Source organism: Phalacrocorax carbo, chromosome 1 (genome assembly GCF_963921805.1).
Source record: "Phalacrocorax carbo chromosome 1, bPhaCar2.1, whole genome shotgun sequence".
NCBI classification, from domain to species: domain Eukaryota; kingdom Metazoa; phylum Chordata; class Aves; order Suliformes; family Phalacrocoracidae; genus Phalacrocorax; species Phalacrocorax carbo.
In genome coordinates, this window is record NC_087513.1 from 65,567,869 (window position 1) to 65,589,763 (window position 21,895).

Genomic DNA, 21,895 nt, shown 5'->3' on the forward strand with positions numbered 1-21,895 from the left:
AGACAACAACACTGGAAGGAACCAGTGTGCCCAGTCTATTAACTCATGACTCTGTGGCTAGTGCAGTCACCACAACTTGGGGATTTTTTTGATAATGGGATGGCCTACACAGAACCAAGCTTGCTGGCTTCTGGTGGGATTCACCTTTCTCAAAGGGGAAAGAATGTTTCTGCTCATGAGCTTGCAAGGCTTATGGACAGAGCTTTAAACTAGACTTGAAGGGGGAGGGGGTTAATATCAGGCTTGCCTGAGACAAGCTGAGGGATGACACACCAAGGTTGGAGGGACAGGATGCCAGTGAGGGCACTCAGCCTGTCTCTGAGATGCACTGCGTTCACTGGAGCACAGCTGAAGTTGTACAGAGATGAGCTAGGGGTTACTGAGGTAACAGGAGCCAAGAGTGGAACACTGGTGAAACAATTCAAAGGAATTAAGGGGTGTTCCTCTAAGAAGGTGACATGGATGACAGCCCAGCTGAAGTGCCTCTACACAAATGCATGCAGCATGGGGAATAAACAGGGGGACCTGGAAGCCACTGTACAGCAGGAAAACTATGATGTAGTTGTCATCACGGGAACATGGTGGGATGACTTGCACAACTGAAGTGCTGCAATAGATGGCTATAAACTCTTCAGAGGGGATAGGGAAGGCAGGAGAGGCAGTGGGTAGCTCTGTGTGTTAGGGAGTGTTTGGATTGTCTAGAGCTTAATGACTGTGACAATAGACTTGAGTGTTTATGGGTAAGAATCAGGGGGAGGGCCAATAAGACAGATATCATGGTAGGAGTCTGTTACAGACCACCTGACCAGGATGAAGAGTCAGATGAATTATTCTCCAAGAAGCTGGCAGAAGGCTCACGATCTCTAGCCCTTGTCTTCGTGGGGGACTTCAATCTACTGGATGTATGCTGGAAATACAATACAGTAGAGAGGAAACTTCTGGAGTGTGTGGAAGATAACGTCCTGGCAGAGCTGGTGAGTGAGCAACTAGGGAAAATGCCCTGCTGGACCTGTTGTTCATGAACAGAGAAGGACTTGTAGGTGATGTTATGGTTGGAGGCGACCATCAAATGACAGTTTTTGATTCTTGGAGAAGTAAAGAGAGGGGTCAGCAGAACTACCACCTTGGACTTCTGGAGGGCAGACTTTGGCCTGTTTAGGAGACTGATTGACAGAGTCCCCTGGGAAGCAGCCCTGAAGGGCAAAGGACTCCAGGACATTCTTCAAGGAGGAAGTCTTAAAGGTGCAAGAGCAGGCTGTCCCCATGTGCCAAAAGACAAGCCAGCAGGGAAGAAGACCGGCCTGGAAGAACAGAGGGCTTTGGCTGGAACTCAGAAATAAAAGGAGAGTTTATGACCTTTAGAAGAGGGGGCAGGCAACTGTGGAGGACTACAGAGGTATAGCAAGGTTATGCAGGGAAAAAATTAGAAGAGCCAGGGCAGGATGTATTGATGGGCCAAGGCCAACTGTATGGGGTTCAACAAGGTGAAGTGCCAGGTTCTGCACTTGGATCACAACAACCCCATGCAAAGCTACAGGCTTGGGTGAGAGTGGCTGGAAAGCTGCCCAGCGAAGAAGGACCTGGGATGTTGGTCGACAGCTGGCTGAACATGAGTCGGCAGTGTGCCCATGTGGCCAAGGCGGCCAACAGCATCCTGGCTTGTATCAGGAATAGTGTGGCCAGCAGGAGCAGGGAAGTGATCGTGCCCCTGTACTCAGCACTGGTGATGCCGCACCTTGAATACTGTGTTCAGTTTTGGGCCCCTCAGTACAAGAAAGATACTAAGGTGCTGGAGCATGTCCAGAGAAGGGCAACGAAGCTGGTGAAGGGTCTGGAGAACAAGTCTTATGAGGAGCAATTGAGGGAACTGGGGTTGTTTAGTCTGGAGAAGAGGAGGCTGAGGGGAGACCTTATCGCTCTCTACAACTACCTGAAAGGAGGTTGTAGTGAGGTGGGGGTCAGTCTCTTCTCCCAAGTTACTAGTGATAGGACAAGACAAAATGGCCTCAAGTTATGCCAGGGGAGGTTCAGATTGGATATTAGGAAATATTACTTTACTGATAGGGTAGTCAGGGATTGGAACAGGCTGCCCAGAGAAGTGGTTGAGTCACCATCCCTGGAGTTATTTAAAAGACATTTGGATGTGGTGCTTAGGGACATGGTTTAGAGTGAACTGGCAGTGTTAGATTTACAGTTGGACTTGATGATCTTAAAGGTCTTTTCCAATTTATCCAATTCGGTGTATTCTGTGTAAGTTCTATCTGGCTATTTTAAAAAGTTTTATTCTAAACTCACAGGGATCCAATAGGAAGCACCTAGATCTGTAAGCAGCTTATCAAAATGCCTGAAACCCACCCTTGCAGGATATATTTACAGTTAGTAGTATCCAGCTGCACTATGTTTATTGCAATTCATCGAACTATTTTACCTATACTATATTCCCTAGCTAATTCAAGGCCAAAATACCCTTTGCTGGGTCAAGCATTAATTACTTCATACTAGTACTATCCCAATTAATTTTCCTTATGCTAGATAGTAAAGGTCCTAATTAATACAATCTCTGAGGGCCTGGTTTCTTTCTCCTTGCATTACTTGAACTGAAGTATCATTAACAAGTCAAACTTTAACAAAGTCAACAGTTGGCAACAGCCCAGGAAACAGGACTGCATTTAGGCTACAGAGCCTATGCCTTTCAAAAGGCGGGTTTTTTTTTTCCCTTTTTATGACTGGTTTCCAAATTTACCTGTTGGTAAACAACAGTTAAAGTTGAGAAGGGAAGTTTATGAGGAAATGTACCAATAGTCACATAAGCACAGCTTTACAAAAAACCTTCCTGTTCCTGAGTATTAGAAAAAAAACAACAAATCCAAACTATGGTTACCTAAACATCAACATTTTAATCATATACACATAACATTAAACAAAACAGGGTTTTTTCCCCTCTGCTCTGAAAGGAACTGACACCTTTTAATAGGACCTGGTTACTTGGTTAGTAACCTAGTTAGTAACTCAAAGCATTTAGGTGGTCTGTAATGTAGCATCAGATGTTTTATCTACCTTGGACTGTACAAGTCATTGGTTCCACAAATGCTCTACCTCACTGGGGTGCTGAGTTCATGGCCTGTACATATGCTTTCTGTTTCATTTCCCTGAGACAACATTTGTAGTGTACTTCAGAGTGATGAATAAATACCTGATCATAGCAGACTTTGTTGTTTCTAGCTATAATGTTGTGAAGTATTAAAGTCATACTAAGCCAGTAACAGGCTCAATGAATAGACACAGACGTCTCCAAAGGGTGAGTCACCCCTTCCAGACATATATGCCCCGGACAGATGAGGTGAACTACTCTCTGGAGGAGCTGCCTCTATCAACTAAGGATAGATCAACTTTTAGACAGCTGAAACCAGGAGAAATGTAGGGTCTTAGATGTGTGTCAGCAGGAGAATGGCCTGAAGAAAGTAGGCTGTGTTGAGGGTCAGTACTGATTTCCCCTTGCAGAGCCAGGAGAAGAATATTTTGTACAACAGTATTTCAGGCAATGTTCATGTTGCAGTTACCATTATTATTCCTTACACCATGGATGCACCTCAGAGTCCCAGGCTTGGATTATAAACTGCTCTGTGATAGACACTGTATAGATACAGAACAAACAGCTAACCTCCATCCCTAGCAGATTATACTCAAAGCAGTCCATGTCACCCATTTTATTTAGAGTGGGAAGTCATACTGTACAGTAAGTCTTCGCAAGAGGCAGTTCTTTGGTTGAATCTACTGTTGAAAAGTGCTTCCTCTTCTCAGTGTTTGCCACCCTATGGAACCTCTCTTTTCCCATTATTATTTTCCAGCTATGCTTTTCCCAGCTGCTCAGCGATTCAAGAGGTCCTCATCCGCCTTCCTTAACCCAGTGCTACAAGACTCGCTGGAAGATGTGGTCCTGCTTTATGAGGTTCAGTATATGGGAGTAGATGGTACCTTAAGCTGTAACCAAGACCAGGGTTACTGTCCATACTGGGGTTATCCATTATCTGTCTTCAAATCACTTTTACTCATCCCAGCAGCAAATCCATTGCTGACTATGTAATAGCTTACCAGAAGGGAGGGGACAGACATATATATGACAAACTGTGCTCTTTCAGCACTTAAGCAGGCAGCAGTTGCCTGCTGTACCTCAAATGTGGGCTCTAGCTCATTGACAGGCAAAGTGAAAACCAGGGCATATGGCTTTCCACTGAAAGCAACTTTCTTCCAGAACAGTTATGTACTAACAACACAATGCATTTAAATTCTTTGGTCTAAGTCTCAGTCCCAAATTATTTGTTAAAATTATTAAAGCTACAAGTATCAGTCATTGTAAATTAATCCCAAGGGCATGACTGTTTCACTTAAAAATGATTCAGGTCCCCTCTTTCACAGCAGTGGAGACTGCAGATGTAATGCACAGTCTGGAACAGTGTCATATGGTTAGCTAAGATAAAGTGGCCCGCCTGAAGAAGGTGCATGGATCAAATCTATCTATCCTATACCTTGAGAAACTGGCACTGGATGTCCAAACAGGGTAGATGGGCTGGGAAGCTGCTGCTGTGCTCTGATACACAGAGCTGGGCCACCACTGACCCCTGAGAGGGTAAATGGCCTTTCCCAGCTGTGCTGCTGTCTCCACCTCTCTAACCCCCATGTGGCACCAGCAACAACCCATGCCTGTTTCAGACAACAGAAGACTACCTGTTTTTTTCCTTTTCCTCTTGCCTTTCCCCACAGTCCACCTCTAATTTTCCCACGTAGGTAACACAAGGTCTAACATTCACATAGAGACTTTCTGGTCTGCCCCACCTCCAGCCAGTGTAATGAGAGTTTTGTCTCCATTTGACCTAAAGTAAAGACCTAAGGACATGTTGTTAATTCACATTTATTCTGCCTAGAGTCTCTTGGAGAAGATAAATAGCTTTCTGTGTTCTGATTTTGTACCAGTTTCTTTTAGCTGAGCTTGACATTGACAAAAGTCAGAGGATCTCCATCAAAGATGAGGAGCTCGCTTCACTGAGGAAGGCTGCTGAGTTTGACACCATCTGTAATGAGATTATCCCCAAGAGCATCACAGAGATCCGCAGGCTGAGTAGCAGGCTGTCTTCCTACCCAAAGGTCCTCAAGAAAGAAGACTTTGAAAGGACAGTGTTGACCATGGTCTACACGGCCTACAGGGCTGCTCAGTCCCAGGGGCACCAGAAAGATGCTTGGGTTGAATCTTTTGTTAATCTTTACAAAGCCCTGAAGCACGACTTGATGTTCCCATACAACAAAGAGCCATCATAGTGGAAGACGATGCAATGGTAACTCAGCCACCTCTTCCGGTTGATAAGGGACAGTTGTAACATGTTCTCCCCTTCATTATGTAAAGAGTTTAATAGCCTGCTTCAAGAAAGATTATTTGTTTTCTAGCTCCCTCTTGTGGAATCCACTTTATAGTTCTGTGTTAAATAGGGAAAAATGTTATCTTCAGTCCTGGGAATTTTATTTCTGTGCTGGCTTGGAGGCAAAGAAGGGATTCTGGTGTACACCCCAGACAGACAAGTCCTTGTTTCATCCTGTGGGTTTCCTATAAGCAATATATAAGTATACTATGCTTATGCTCACATACCTATGTGTATGTGCTAGAGAATGCTGCTTTCCTAGCTGGGGAAACAAGTTTATATTTTGGCTGGACAATAAAAGAATATTATAGAGATGCAAAGGCCCTCTGTAAAAGGAAGAGGTTTCATAACTGTCAGCCTTCAGAAATTATGCCAAATGTTATTCATTCAAAATATTCTTGTAAATAAGCACTGTCTGGTTCACTTCATTTGACTGAGCCAGTCTTTGGTTGTAATAACATTTACAGAAGACAAAGGATATTGTGAACACCAGCGGCAAACAATGCTTGTGAACATATTCCCCACTTCCTAGAGCCATCCTCCCAAGCAGGCTGCAATGATTTTTTCATTATTTGCACATGACTTTGCTTCTGCTCCTTGTTTTTTGAAAGGAACATGTATTTGTCCTCAGTGAAGACAAAGGCAAGACAAAGACCCTGTTTAATTTAAAAATGATACATTTTTCCTAGTTCTATCACTTGAACATTGGTCATCTAAACCCGTGCTTCAGAATCCCCCTGAGGTAAGGGAGGAAGGTGCATTAAAACATACCTGGTGCTGAATTTAGCAGTGCGGCTCATTTTTGATTGAAAATTATATATTCACTTGTGTATATGTGTGTGTATGTTCATGCATGTGTGTACATGTAAGTGCTGAGTACATGGAAGAATCCTAAATTGTTCAGTCAGGGAACAACTGTGTCCAACCACATAGCAGAAAAGGCCATTCACCAATCCAGGGGTGGGAATTATGAATTTGGGAGCAGTGGAAAAGCAGTACTTGTTTACAGCAAAAATTGTTTGTAGAAATAGTGCAACTGATTATTGTAAACTGCAAAAAAATCATGGATAGAAAATGAACAGAAAAAGGACGTATGTCTTGTCAGACAGATGAAAAATCCAAACTCTTCTAAAGTAAATCCCCTAATTTTTGTCAACAAGTTATACAAACTCTGTTCCTCTACTGATACTAGAGGTGCTTCTACTTCCAGAGCATGGGAAAACAACTGAATGTTTATTTCATCTTTTCATAACGCCATTCTCTCTCTATTTGCATAATATCTTAAGGAAGTAGGCCCAAGTCACAAATCCCTAAGTCTGTAAAAGAGAACTGAGAATTCCAGCCCCAGTTTTGAATCATGTTTAACTGTTTTTGCATCATTTGATGCAAAATGAACTCTTCTGTATCCCTTAACAAGGATACTCCAAGGACTGGAGCTGAAAAAGTCCATCCAGCACCACCTTGTTGTAGCAAACAGCGAATAGTGCAAGCAGTGAGAGCACACTGGGTTTGGCAGTCACCTGTGGGAATGTGGAACCACAGCAGCCTTAGGGGCAGGGTGGCAACAGCATAAACAGCTGGGACAGACCTTTAAAAGACAGTCAGTCCTGTTTCTCCCAGCTGTTCCTGTATGTGTATGCATGAGTGTGCTTATCTGCATTTAGACACACATAGGTGTAGGTGCACTTTTATACCTGAAGATTTTGTTGGCCATCTTCAAAGCCTGGCTGGCATATGGCAAAGGAAACTGAAAACCTCAACCACAAAGCTATAAGCCACAAGTATTTCCATCTCCTCTACTTGCACACACAGCTCAGCATCCACAAAGCAGCCTTGTGCTACAGCCCCCATGCCCTTTAAGCCTTCAGCATAAACAGTGATGATCTGTTTGTGTTTTCTTCCCACACCATGCTTTATATACATATGGAGGGGAAATGCCATGGGGCGCACTCCTGCCTTTCCAGCTCTGCCTCTTGGCTCCCTGAAGCACCACTTGCCAGAACAGCCTGGAACCAGGGCAACTCATAAGACCCGTACAGCCAGTGACTCCAAGTCTGCAAAGACAACAAGAAAGAGCACCACAGGAAGTATCAATTTCTAGCAGTCACCATCCACAGAAATACCTCCCAGCCACTCTTCTCACCCCACAACAGGACTGTCCAGCCATCAGAGTCTATTCCTCATATCCTATAGAAAAGAATTACAGATAATTTTTAATACCTGATCATTCCCTGTGGCATACATACTTGACTGTACCTTACAAATTGGTAATTGAAACCTTTATCTCCTCAACAGAAAATAAAGTTTTTCTGAGTTTGTTTCCCTCCTCCCATTACTGTGTGTAGTGTAGGAAAAAGATTTATTCCTTCGGAATGTGCTTGGACTGCCCAGGTTAATTTAACAGAGACTGTTAATGTAATAATAAAAATATTCTACATAAAACTAATTGGTTTTGTATCGTCTTGATTTCGGCATCAAATTTACTATTTAGCAACTTGCAGCTTGACTAATTTGTTGTCTCAGACTGTGAAACTCTTCATGGGAGAGGTGTTGTGTGGTGCTTAGTTGCTGACTGGGGCTAAACCACGACAGGGCAACGGTACAGGAGAGAAGATGGAACAGCTCTTCCTGGCAGGAGGAGGTAATAAATAGGAACGAGAGTCACTCATTTTTCCAGAGTTCAAGTGGGAAGGAGCACTCTGCCTCAGGGAAGATCTTTGGGCTTAGGGCAGCTTTTCTCCCTCAGTATTGCTTAAGATGCAGGTGGAGGTGGCCTGCTCCTTAGCTCAGTTTGCATCTCATCATTTTGGACTGAGTCGTGTTTCTAGACAGTCCTTCTCTCACAAGGTAAAGACCCATTGCCTCTAAATGGCACCTTTTACCCACCCTTTGACCTTGCATATCATAAAAAAGTAAAATAAACAATAGATTTTTTCATTTAAAATTAAATATTTTAAATTTTTTTTAGTATTTTAGAAATTCTTTTAGTTTCTCTGAAACAACTGACAAAACAGATAATAAATTGCCTGGCTATATTGGCCAAACCAAAATCTTGGCATTAACTATATTTATGCTTCCAGAAATAATTGCTAAATTTGCCTGAAGGGTCTCAAATTTCTGTTGCCTGATGGAAGTTTCAAGGTACAGAAACATTACACGGTCTTAGATACAATTACTAATTTCAGGAAGAACTCACCCTGCACATCAAACTCCTCTGCAGGTCTGCCACTGCCAGTTCTCCAGAACTCAGCATCACAGAGACATCCCAGTTCAGTCTGGGGAGCTCAGGTTGTGTCTGTCTAGCAGAGCGTGGGGAGATGATAAGCAAGCAAGGTTTGGGAGAACAGAAAATCCTAGATGTGTGGCTTCCCATGAGATACAGGGCAAATGGTTCTCCGTCTACAGGTTGTGAGCGCGACCAGACAATGGATTCAGTCCTAAATGTCCAGTACTTTCTGCCCCACAGAAAGGATTAATAACAGCAGAGTTGTAGAAATGCTTCTCCACTAGAAGACTAGAGTAGAAAGCCTAAAAATTCCCAGTGTGAGTCTGAATCCTACTTTTAGTGAGGGCACATGAATCAGTACAGAGATCAGCCCCTGCCTTATGAATAAGTGATGTTCATAGATCAGGATGGAAGAAACATGAAAGACAAATGATACTGCCTAGGAAACAAAGATTATTTATTTATCACCAGTACTGGGACCTTGAAACAATAACAGGCTGTTTAGCAACTAAAAAAGGTCTTTTTATCTGTTTGTGTGCATGTCAGAAAGAGGAGGCTGCTGACTTTCCCAAATGTTGTGACTGGGTTTTGGCTAATGGGTGGAGCAACTACTACTTCCACAGTCCTCATTGGTGAATTAGAGTTGCATGAAGCTTTTTAACAAGTTTTTATCTTGAGGTCAAGTATAATCTGTGTTGGAATTGCTGCCCTGTGAATTCCAAGCTCAGGGCAAAAGTAGGGTAAAGGTAGATACAAAGTAGAAGCCAAAACTACAGCAAAGAGAAAATCTGGAGGGGCTGCAGCCAGTTTAACTTTTATTTTTTTAAGAAGAAATACCTGCACGTTTGTTTCTGTGCACTGAACTATACATTTTTAGTTTTAATAATCTTCCAGCGGAAAAGAAACCTGTATTTGAGACATTCAGACTATCAAACAGGAGGAAAAGAAGCAGCCTGAAACATATCTCACCCAGTTAATGAAAACAGGAATTACATTGCTGGATGATGGAAGAAAAAACCGTTCCAAAACATGGGGATAAGAATGCAACACAGCTACACCAGTGATTCTGAATTAGAAAGAAAAATTGTCAAAAGATCACTATGCTCCAACTTGAAAACCTCTGCATGTTACGGTGTGATAATAATTTGGATGCACTGGTGAGCCCTACCTAAACTGAATGTCTTTTTAACTGAGAAATCATTAAGGCTTCTTTTCAAAACAACGGATTGAAGAATAAACAAATTAAGAAAGCTATTTTAGGAGCCTGAGTGTGGATAGGAAATGAGGCAGTGAGAGACCTTTCAGGGGAATCCAGGCACAGGTGAAGGAAAACGTGGAGTGGAAGTTGGAGTATCTGAGTATCTGGAGAAGAAAGCCACCAGAAAGTAAAAGAGTATGGCAATGATGAAGGAGATTCTCCGGTCCAGAAATCTCTTGCTCGTTGTTCTCATTCCACTTCTGCTGCTTCCTCTGCCACTCTTATTCCCCAGCAGCGTAAGTACATTTTCATTTTCTTTTTAACAAAGCCTCTGAGTGCAGTAGGTAGTCATGCTGGATAAGTCTGCACTGTGCAAAAAGAAAGGCAAATACCTAAATAAGCATTGCTCTTAGAAAAATCAAGGACTCGACTCTGAAGGACTGGGAAGGTCACTGAGAAGTCATCACAGTAAGAACAAGAGCTACCTTAAGTCATGTCAAGCAGAGCTGAAGATCAGGTGAAACTAGTAAAGCGCTACTTCAAAGCAGAAAAATTGTCTCGCTTCTTTTTTCTACAATAATGTGTGTGTGGAAGAGGGAACAGAACAAACCTATCAGATGAAACTTTCTTTAAGGAGAGGTCTTTAAAAGGAATACTTTTAATGTCTAGTTTTTAACAGTAAGTGTGCATGGAGAGACTTTCAGTTTAGTGTGGGTTTATAGGACAGCAATTCAAGTAAGGCAGGAGCTAAGACTCAGCGACAGACATGTAGGACCTTATATGACATTCATTACTCTAAAGCAAGTGTAGGCATCTCATCTGAAACATTGCAGCTCTGGCAGTGGCTAATAAATGATAGCTCAGAGACATACATACAATACAAAGGAGGGAACAGTCTGTGCTTAACACACAGACCGGGGAGTGAGAGTGAATGCAACTGCATTCCTGACACTCTTTTGGAGCTACTGAGTACCCTTGGCCATGTGGTTAACTCTTCACGTTTCTGCAGTTCTAAACCATCAAATAACAATATTTTCCTACCTTGTAGAGATGGTGATGTTTAACTTATCAAAATTTGCAACATATTAAAAATTCTGCAGCTGGTGCTTCCATAGTGCTAGACATAGAGCTGGCCAAATGGTGCAGCAATTTCCATTCCTTCCTCTACCCTACTAAAGATTAATTCTTCCTTCTAGTACCAGAGGATTTACGAACACTACTACTTTATCAAATAGAAATGCAATAGATTAAAATTTGTATAGCAGTTTTCAAAAATAAAACTGTAGTATTTTGTTTGGAAAGAAAAAGAGGATTCATAGAAAGGAAATTTTCTTACACAACCAAACTGTATGTTGCAGTTTGAATGGGTTTTCCTGCTCTGAACTTCTGTTTATCTCTCGCCTGCCCTTTTATAGCGGTTTTCCACCTCTTCTCTCTCTCTCTCTCGTGAATGAATGACAGAAAATTGTGCTCCTTCGGAGAACAACAGGGCTCACCATTTCCCACAGGCTTGTTTTAAAAAAGGGTTTAATCTCCCCCAATGTCACTGGAAGGGCAACATAAGAACAGATACTCCCTGACATGCCCATATGGTGCTGTAACTGCAGCATATTCTACGTCCCTTAAGAACCTAGGGAAGACAAGATTCACTGCACCAAAATTTGTCACTCATATTTGCTCCCTGCTGGATTCAGAGGCACAGGATGCAATAAAGGAACTCTTTAATAACCAAGGGAATTGTAATAGCATCATATGGGTGCTGAAACAGAAGTTCACTGGCAGTATTGCTGCAAGAATTGCTATTGTACAGTACAAGCTCCTCTGCGCTATTACTCTGAACCTCATGGTGTTGCTTTGCTGCAGAAAAGCCATCAGATGATGCTTTACATCCACTTTATATACACATGAATGACCACAGATGGTGAAGTATAGCCGTGAATCTGACACAGAGTTGGAAAAATGTTTATAATGCTATTAAGAAAATATCTACGCCAAATAAACTCAGTTGACAACATACTATTCAAGTGGTTTAGTGAGTATTCACTTTGTTACAACCCACTGACTATGATTACTTCTTAAACCTGAAGATTAAATTTGTCACCTGCTGGCTTACGTATATTTTCATTTATCAGACAATTATACTAGTTTTCTGTCTTTCGTATAGAGATCAGAATTACCTGGTGGATTATATTTGCATTTCTGCAGGGAATCAGCTTGCACTTCTTTGATGATATCTGCACAACTCTGGAAATGCCAAAGGAGCATTACAGGTGTAGTGGCAAGGGCGATCAAAGGGAGCACAAGGACTCAGAACCCTTTGTAGTTATGGCCTATGGCAATAACGTCCTCAGCTTCTTTTCTATCATTTTATGACAAGAAATGGTTGGGTAAAAAATAAACCTGAGAAAACTTGCTTGAATTTTTCTTCTGTTTCCAAGGTCTGCACCTGAACTACGACTTGTGCAGCAGGTTCAGAACACAAATAAGTGCCTTTCAGGTCATGACACATACAGAAATAACCATTGTGTGCTTTACAAACTGTGAGTCTTTTTCATCCTGTCCTTATTTCCTTCATTGTTAACAGTGACATGGGAGCATTTTTGCCATTTCATCTAACACCCTTTTTCATGAAGCTATTAGTGATACCATAAAGCATGCCACATGAATTCAGTCAACTGTGGGCAGGTTTTCCTATGACCACTGATCCTGTGGCCACGCTGAACCCAGTCAAGGCCATGTGGATGATTCTTCAAGTCAGCAACAGTTGCTGTAAGCTGTGGGACCTGCAGCATCAGGTGATGTTGACACCTTGACATTGCAAATCAGCAGAATTGACCCTAAAGCACAGAACATGCTCTGGAGAGCCATGGATGGCGTAGTTTCATTCACCTTTGTTTTTATTTACACAAGCTGAAGGGAAGGAATTATAGTGTGATTCCATCAGCTCAAAGATGGTAGTCCAGAGGTTAGACTACCTCTTCTTTGCACAGCTTAACTATGTGCCTGCATGCAAGATACGCAATGCATATTCTTAAGTGGGTAAATCTGCAACACAGAGTTTATTCTCCTTTTTTAATAACTTTGAGATCTTCAGATATTTTTAGCTACATAAGTTTTATGCATTACCATTATTGTGGAGTTTTTAGCCATGGCTGCCTTTCAGTTCCTCTTTTCTTTTCCCCTGAGGGACTGACTGAAGATAGGTGGTAGTCCCTCCAGCCATCACATGTTTTCCTATTCCCTGCTTCAAGCCCTGAGGTGGGGCTTAGGATTAACTTCCAGCTGTACAACAAGAAGTGAGAAGGGTGAAACAGTTAAAATTATATAGCCACTGATTCAGTCCAGTACTTAGTAGCTCTGGTAACCATTAATTAGTTATATAAATTCAGTTCAATTAAATAGAAGAGATTAATATGGTTTCTCCTGGCAATGAGCTGGTTTAAAGCACTGAGAAAATAAATAGAAAGTTGCTAGACAAGCTGATTAAGTTTTTAGTGGAGATTATCAAACTTGGCTTTCCTAGTACTTGCTACCTAGTTTTATAGCATTTAAAAATGTGCTTTATTTTAGTTCTGGTTTTAAACTGATTACACCCTGGTATATAGGAAACCGAAAGACCCAATGCCCTTGCCAGCTAGGTTTTGATAGAGATGAAACTTCCTTTGTCCTATTCCATTTCCACTATCAGTCTTCTTTATTGCTACACACAGAGGAGCAATAGAAATTAATAGACATTTTGGCAAAACATATCTCTTGGATCTTACATCTGCACTGCTTTAAAATAAAAATCAATGTTTTTTCATTAAAAGGCATTTTTCTCCTCAGACAACTGCTGGATGTCATAGAGAGGCAATGCAAACACAGTAGTTTTTTAGCAGAAACTAATAAGTTAAAAAATAAAAACTATGTCAAATAGTCACTAGGTCACAAAAATGACCCTATGACCTGCTCTCTATGGAATACTAAGCATGAAGTATAATGTAGTTATAGGTGACTGAGCAGCAAGTTGGCTAATGTTAATGAGCCAATCTATTTAGCTCTGTGACTGATCTAAAATAGTCTTCTTCCTAGTAGAGATTACTAAAAATCTCTAACGCATGTCACCTCACTTTTAAATTATCTCCATTTTTAAGTTAAAATTATTTGGGGTTTTGGTTTTGTTTTGTTTTTTTTTTTTTTACTGAGTGATCACTTGAACTTGTTACAAACTGAACACCAGTCTTTGGAGTTTCAAACAGCATAGCAATTCCGTTTTATGGAATGCATGATTCGTAATTCATTAATATTAAAGAAAAAACCTGATCTCATCCATTCTAAGCCAACCTTCTCTAGCCTCTCTTATCATTTTTTCTTGATAGCAATGAAGCTACAACTGCAATACAATCTTTTATTGTAATATTTTGCTGAAGGACCTGATCATAGAGGACCAGTGAAACCTGTGTTGGAGAGCTTAAAACCTAAAAGACTCTTCTATAATAGTTAAGGAAGAGAAATAAATATGCATGTTTCTGTATGGTTCAGAAAATCAAATGTACTTGTCTATCCATAAAGGAGCAACCCAGAGCAAAATTTCTCCAACAGCTATATTTTTTATAGCCTCTAAAGTCACAGGATTTTATCTCAGTCAAGGAAATTACTTTTCCCGATAACCTTTTTTCTGTTATTTTGGTGGTCCTGCTTACTTGAATCAGAACTGTTCGACATTACAGTTTTCTGAAACAGGAGTCAGAGCAAGGTCTGGCAGCAAATTTAAGCCCAAGCTTCTGAGTAAGCTTGGCTGCAGTTTTTAAGAAAATAAAGGAAATGACACGTAGCAACCTACTTCAACTTTTTCTCTGGGCTATGTTCTGCCTGTTATTACTACAAGCTGTACTAAAAAAGAGGAATAGCTGAATGTGGCTCTTTGTTGAGGTAATGTAAAAAGGACATGTATACACGTGAATTTAAATACAAGGTATTGATTCATGCCAGTGAATCCATATCTCTTACTTTAGACTTCACCATCACAAAACTGATTGCAAAAAAATTAAGTGTACACATGCTGATTGATTTGCACAAGGCTCTGTGGGGATTCCTTATGTGACTTCTTGAAAGCTGCATAATTTGGGAATCATCTGGTCAGGAAACAAAAGTAATGACATTATATTTTAACACACTCAAATAACATTTGTGAACAGCAAATTTAAAAAATAATAGTCATTGTGAATTCTGAATCCATATGGCTTGGTAAGTTCATACAAAACATCCAGTGAATAATGAAGAACAGGTAGATTTACAGCCGATGTAAATCAGTGCAGAACTACTAGCTTCCATAGAACTGCCAGTTAGACCCAGTACAGGATCTGGTTTCAAATCTGAGAAAAGGAAAGGAAAAACATTTTCCTGATGGTAATTACTGTAATTATTAGCAGGAAATATCCCCAGGTTTCTAAGCATAACAAACTGAGCCTAAGGACAACTCCACTGAATGCCATAAACACATATCTATCTAAAAAATGGACCAGAATATTTTCTGGACTAGCTGTGTTTCATGTAAAATTATTCAACAGATAACACCTTCCTCCATCATATACCAGCTCTCCATGAATGTTCAGCACGATGTTGTTGTGCCTTTCTCTACCAGAAACTTGAACAGCAGCCAGTTTGTTTGATTAACTCAGTTAACCCATTGCCTCTAAGCCCTTCGGGTCTGTGGTCTTCTCTCAAGGGTCTGTAGAAATCACCTGAGAAAATAAAATCAACTGACAAAATTGTAGGTTTGCACACTGCTTAAAAAATCAAATCTTTCAGAGCATTTCCCAAAAGAGCCACAATGTGGCTTTATCAAAGATATAGCAAATGCGAACATTCTCTTCTGATCCTGAAAACTATGGGTTCCCGCTCTTGTCCAATATTGGAACCATGCAGAAGTACCAGCTCCACAGGCCCAATCTGAGGAGTCATGGTTGAACATTTGGTAAATATTGGATTATTAAATTCAAACCAAGCTGTAAATGCACTTGGAGCCATTATTTTGCTGAGAAATACATTTATCCCAATGTTTTGCCCCAGCTTATGTGCAAACCCCTTCATTAGCATCATCTTCTGGAAATGATCTTTTCTACGGTAGCCTAGATTGAGAACCAAACAGCTGCACCTTAGGAGGTCATTATGCAGTCCTTGATGAGTTTTTTAAGTCCAGGCATCCTCAGTCTGATGACTCCTATGAACACTTTCACAAAGGCTTCCACAGCAGGTGGTGTGGCAGTAACATGTAACCTCCATGCTTTCTCTCTACAGGAAGCCTCATGTGCCTACGTGCTGACTGTGACAGCTGTATACTGGGTCTCTGAAGCAGTACCTCTCGGTGCAGCAGCCTTAGTTCCTGCTTTCCTATACCCACTTTTTGGAGTCATGAAGTCCAGTGAGGTCAGACCAGTGTGCACATTTTTATCATTTAATCTTCCTACTCTCAGCTAATTATTTGAATAAAACTAATCTTAGCAGACTAGCAAGACTAAGAGGTGTGGAAGGAAGAAGTGTACCTCTTGTGACGTGTAACTTGGGCCAACGAGTTCTTTCTTCTACTGAAGATGGCTAATAAAGCTATTCCTATTATCTAAGAGGGGTGTCCATCCTGTCAGCTACTGCATCACCAGTTCCCAAAGCGTACTGCATCAAAGGATCCCCCCCTTTCCCCTCCTCATGTAAACAGCAGTTACAGGATAAACTGTAAAGTTTCCTTCCAATTGTATTTATTACAGATGATGTATATGGCACATATTCTAAAAGGCTATATTCTATATTCTTATATTCTATAAGGCTACATATTCTAAAACCAGCTACCATCTACTGTATAGGGCTAGATAATTTTGTTATTCAGATGAATGTCTAGTCCTTTTTCCAAGCTGTAACCTTAGTGCTGCCTTGTAGTCATGAGTTCTCAGGCAAAGGAGTAGCTCTACAAAAAAGTCTCTTTGATCAGTTCTGAATTAGTTTATTTGAGGTTTTGGTGAATGTCATTTTCTTTCATGATATGCCAAGAATTTATTTTATTTCACCTATTTTCCTGCTATTTTCTCTCTCTTTTTTGGGGGGATGAAAGGGCATCACACTTGATTTATAAGGACTAAAAATACAGGTAAGAACACAGAAGAATATGTAGCAACCATAAAATTGTTGAATTTCTAACACAATCAGGCACTGAGCATGACCATAAATGGATGGAGTCAAGCATGAACCAAGAGTTTTATGACCTGCCTATTCCTCCCAATGGTGTAACAACTGTGTAATATAATCAGAATCGCTTCCATACAAACACAGTTAAATATTTTCAGGATTTTTTTTCCTAACATAAAGTATTTAAGCATTTTCATCACAAAGTTCTGCAGCATATTGGAGAAGGAAAATTTAAGGGCAGACAGACAGAAACACAACGTAGTATCAAATTAAATGACAGTGAGACAACTGCAGAGAATGTATGATTTGCTTTAGGAACAGAAATTAAGCCCTGTATTTTAAAATAAACAACTCTGATGATGCTGCAGTATTTCCAGTCCGCTGTTCTGGGGTGCCATAGGAACCCAGGGCTCTTGCCTAGCAGCTTAAGCTACAAATAACTCACAGGGGCTTAAGAACATGAGCCAGTGTGTCATGTATATGTATGTGTGTATTAATAAGAATATTAATATTCACTTGTTTCTCCATATGACTGTGAAAGGAATAAAGGAAAACAACAGATTCTTTGTGTTGCTGGCTTGATGGATTCCTTTCATTCAGTTCAAGATCTTTTTTTTTTAACAAGGTGGCAGGAAAATAAAGAAAGTTAATGAGAAAGAAACCAGTGGAAGAAAGCCAAAAAGGTGATATTTAAAAGTTTTGGCACACAACTATGATGGCCAAGTCTATTTAGGTCACCATGGGGATTTGTTAAATAAATATAATTAAATACTTAACTTGCTGCAGCTTTCACAAAATAACATAAGCGTCATTCTTGCATTTTTATGGAGGAACATCAGTATAACTGAGGACAATGGGGAAAATACTTCTTCTACTGACTTTAATTGTTTTAAAATGCTGGTGCTTGCATTTGGTTAGAGGAATAGTTTTAAACTGAATAAACTACGTTTTTGGAAAAATATTCCAGTAACAGTTGGGAAGTATTGCATCAGAATTAAATGAAAAAGCTAGACTCTAAGTGTCTGGTTATATCTTTTATTTTCTCCCATTTTGTTTGCTTTCAGACAAGACTCTGTGTGTGTGTGTGTGTGTGTTTGTGTGTGTATGTGAATGTTTTGGTTTGCTTCATGTGTTATTTTTGCAGTCACTTCACAAGACATCTTATCATATTTAGCAATCCACACATTGCTTTGGAGGACTGTGCGTGGCCTCTGAATTCTTTCCTGAGCCAATTGATGATTTTTCCTCATTCCCTTTAAATTAAAGTTCTCTTTTTGAAACTTTGCCTTATTTTCCTAATACAATGGAGATGAATTTCCACTGTGAAAAGTTCTGGCACAGGTATTGTGGATCATCACAGCAATATCCCAACATTTCTCTATTGCATGCAGAGAGCATGTCCCAAAGGACTTTTCCTAAGAGAATCTAGGGATGCCACATTTTGCTCAACAGTTGAACAAGACATAAGAAAGACTAAGAAGATAGAAAATGACATCTCCAGAATGAAAAAGCATACGAAGCACATGAATTAGCTGCCTTCGGTGCAGAGTTTTGCCTGTGGTTGCTTCAGTCTGGGCCTAGCTGAGTACGATTAACTTCAGGCAGTGAACATCCTGCTCAAAGAAGTAACATTGCCCTTGATCTCTTCACAGCTGAGAAACTACTAACAAGTGGGTATACAGATTTGTTATTTGTAAACATGACATGAAAGAGATTAAATGAACATTTTGACTTATGAATTCTTCATTTTCTCCATCTCCCCATCATTCTTTCTCTAGGGGGAAAAAATTCACAATACCATACTTCTCATTCAGCATGCTCTCTGTGTAATGTATTTACTGCTTTTTAACTATTTTCCCCTTGACCTTAATGCAGGTGGCTGCCGAATATTTCAAGAACACAACTTTGCTCCTCATGGGTGTGATTTGTGTGGCAGCTTCTGTAGAAAAGTGGAATCTCCACAAGCGAATCGCCCTGCGTATGGTCATGATGGCTGGAGCAAAGCCAGGCATGTGAGTGAACCTTTGACTTCAGGTAGCCTGAGGCTGACAGCAGCAGCTTGAAAGGGCAAATAACAGCTCTGACTCTCTCATCCACAGGCAAAAGCTAGCTTGGTTTAGGCTCTTTTTCCTACCCACCTTTCCTTTCAGAGTTTGAAAGGTTACAAATATTCTCATCCTTGTTCTACCACCTCCTACTCCTTGGCTTGTTGTCCCTTTGCTTTCTATTTGCTACTGATACTGATTTTAGCCTCTCTGTTCCTTCTTGACCTATTGTTTAGCAAACACAAAAGGGTGCTTAAATCCTGGATATGCTGAAAATTGCTGTTTCTCATGTCACATACTGATATTCGTGTGGGACAGAAAACAGCTTCCAATGACACATTGTCCTACGACAGTTCTCAGCACAAAGCAGCGTTTTATCTGCACACAGTGTGGTGCAGATAAAGACCCCATGTGCTGAAAAAGACCCCGTGTAGTTATCAGTTGACTAATGAAAATGTTAGGCAAGGAGGCCTTTAATATTTGTGAAAGTGCCTCAAGGTTTCCCTCTGTTGTACTCCAGGTTGCTTCTTTGCTTTATGTGTTGTACCACGGTGCTCTCCATGTGGCTTTCCAACACATCCACCACAGCCATGGTGATGCCAATCGTGGAGGCAGTGCTCCAGGAGCTAGTGAATGCTGAGGAGGAACATGAGGTCATCAATACTGCAGGAAGCACCATTATTGAAGAAAACGAGCCAATAGGTATTTTTCAATATTGGCCATTCTTTTCTCATTTGTTTGTCAGTGACCACACTCATTGATACGCATTATTCAAATTCTATCAAGGTCAGAGCCGTCTGACTTGTACTGCCAAAGACACAGGTATGTACTATTTCTTTTTGTACTCTCATATTTCTTTCAAAAAAAAAAAAAAAAGAAAGAAAGTTTCAAGATGTGATGGGAGAACTGGAGTTGGGAAACTACGTTGAATTAGGGCATGTACCGGAGTTTGTGTGTCATAAACTCTTAGGTCATAGGATTTTACAGGGTTGGATGGAAACCTCTGAGAAGTCAAAGAAATGTAAGAGAGGCTCAAAAGTGTGCTCTGTGACAATCTCATGCTTCCCCATTCTATCCCTGCCCTTCCAGGCTGCCCAGGTCGGAGCTCTAAGACCTCTAAGGTTTGTTTTGTTCATTCCTTCTGAGAAAGAAAAGATTTGGGAAGAAAAGAATCTCTCTTTTCTTTCAGTTCACAGATTCCAGGCTGAAAGTGATGTCATCTATCCTTGTCTATTATAGATATTTAATTGCCAGAGGCACGTGATCAGGACAATATGACACAATAAAATGCTGCCTAAGGGTCACAGAGTACCTGAGAGGGTTCAGACAAGCTTTTGTTTGAGTAGCTTCTCCATGTGCACTGGTTTAGCCCAGGGACCCAGCTCAGTTCTTACCCCAAGGGCTGCTTTCTCTTCCCTTGTTGCAGGTCTCAGCGAAAAGCATGGCCAACCTTCACTGGAGCTTATCTTCATCAATGAGGAGTAAGAATGAACACTGTACATCACGACTGGAGATTTGAGCCCTACACAGGTTGCAATGAGATGAACCCAGGAGTAGAGCCAGGAAGGGCAAGCAGAAGCTTACAAGTGAATGTTTTAGATGCGACTGACAAGGAAGGCTTATATGAGAAATGGGATTAATGCAATGGTCTGGATCTTGCTAAATCTTCCCAGGATTCATTTATTTTTTAACACTGGCCATTTTAGAGAGAAGGAAAATGTCTCTCAGGGTTTGAAAGATCTTCCTTTGAAGTCTGTGTTTCTGCTGTACAAGAGAGTGCTGTCCATAGATTTTTATTTCTGTTCCCCTGAAGGAACAGTGATGGAGAAGATCCAAGCAGAGTATGGAGTGCCCACAGGAGATATCCGAAGGGAAAACACTTACAAAGGATTCCTAAGAAAACCCTGAACTGTCAAGAGCATTCAAGAGAGAGATAAGAGTTGGGAGGGGAGACACGACCAACAAAAAACACCCCTTTTGCCCCCCAAAAAAACCCTGTAAAATATTTCTTTTAATACAGACAAAGTTCTGCAGAAGTCTGAAACACTAACAGTTTCAACCAGGTCTCTATTTGGGGTAAAATCTAGTAAGGTGGAAAGGTTAAATCAAAGAAAGGACTAATTTCTTTGTCAAGTTATAAAATTAACCAGAATTTCAAGACACAAAGTCATTCTCCTAAAACTATGTTATAGGCTAAATCCTAAGAAGCATCTTCTTACAAGATGTGAGAATAAATTGCACAATCTCTTCTTGAGCTCCTTCTAATTTATTTGCAATTGTTCAAAATAAAATGGAAAAAAGTTCTTGTTACACCTTTAAAAATTTATTTTAAAAAAAAACAACATTATCATTCAAACAGCACGTTGATTACTTTAAGTTAACTTACAAGATCTAAATAGTTTTCTCACTAGTCTGGAGACTAGAGGGTTCTCCAATATTGCCTCTGTTGTTATGCCTTTTTACCCCTGCCATATTTTCTGTGCAGTATAGAACCAAATTTTCAGTCTGGCATTGTGCCATTAATCCCTTTAAACCCTGTTGAAGAGTACGCGTGGGATATTTCATAACAGAACTATTATTAAAATAGTATTACTTGAAAAAGAGCTTGAAACTCGATGGGAAAAGAGAAGTAGCACGTCTTCTGGAATTGAATCTGTTTTCAATGTCAAAGTAAAAGTTCAGTGTATTGTTTGGGTGGTCCACATACCACACAGGACAGATTTTAGTGAAGGCTTTAATGTGGTACAGGTAGGTGCTCAGAAACGTCATTGGACAGATTGGCGGAGGAAGAACTTGGGTAGAACAAGAGAGTGGTAGTGCTGGATTGCCTGTGATTCACTCCACTGTGAATGAAGAC

The 21,895-nt window shown here is 40.6% G+C and overlaps 2 protein-coding genes across 3 annotated transcripts in view; both read left to right on the forward strand.

Moving 5' to 3' along the window:
• The window catches only part of FAM180A (family with sequence similarity 180 member A), a 31,831-nt gene extending 23,989 nt beyond the window's left edge, over window positions 1-7,842 (forward strand). Inside the window, exons 2-3 of the mRNA XM_064457599.1 lie at window positions 3,849-3,949; window positions 4,972-7,842. Of these exons, the coding sequence (XP_064313669.1) occupies window positions 3,849-3,949; window positions 4,972-5,313 (443 nt within the window). The 3' untranslated portion in view covers window positions 5,314-7,842. The remainder of the gene's footprint in view (window positions 1-3,848; window positions 3,950-4,971) is intronic.
• Window positions 7,843-9,319: 1,477 nt separating this feature from the next.
• Window positions 9,320-21,895, forward strand: part of SLC13A4 (solute carrier family 13 member 4) — a 32,833-nt gene continuing 20,257 nt past the window's right edge. Inside the window, exons 1-6 of one of the 2 annotated variants that reach the window (XM_064457612.1) lie at window positions 9,320-10,131; window positions 16,115-16,243; window positions 18,869-19,005; window positions 19,559-19,740; window positions 19,825-19,860; window positions 20,465-20,519. In XM_064457612.1, the coding sequence (XP_064313682.1) occupies window positions 10,033-10,131; window positions 16,115-16,243; window positions 18,869-19,005; window positions 19,559-19,740; window positions 19,825-19,860; window positions 20,465-20,519 (638 nt within the window). In that variant the 5' untranslated portion in view covers window positions 9,320-10,032. The remainder of the gene's footprint in view (window positions 10,132-16,114; window positions 16,244-18,868; window positions 19,006-19,558; window positions 19,741-19,824; window positions 19,861-20,464; window positions 20,520-21,895) is intronic. The other variant, XM_009501022.2, reaches the window with a different exon arrangement.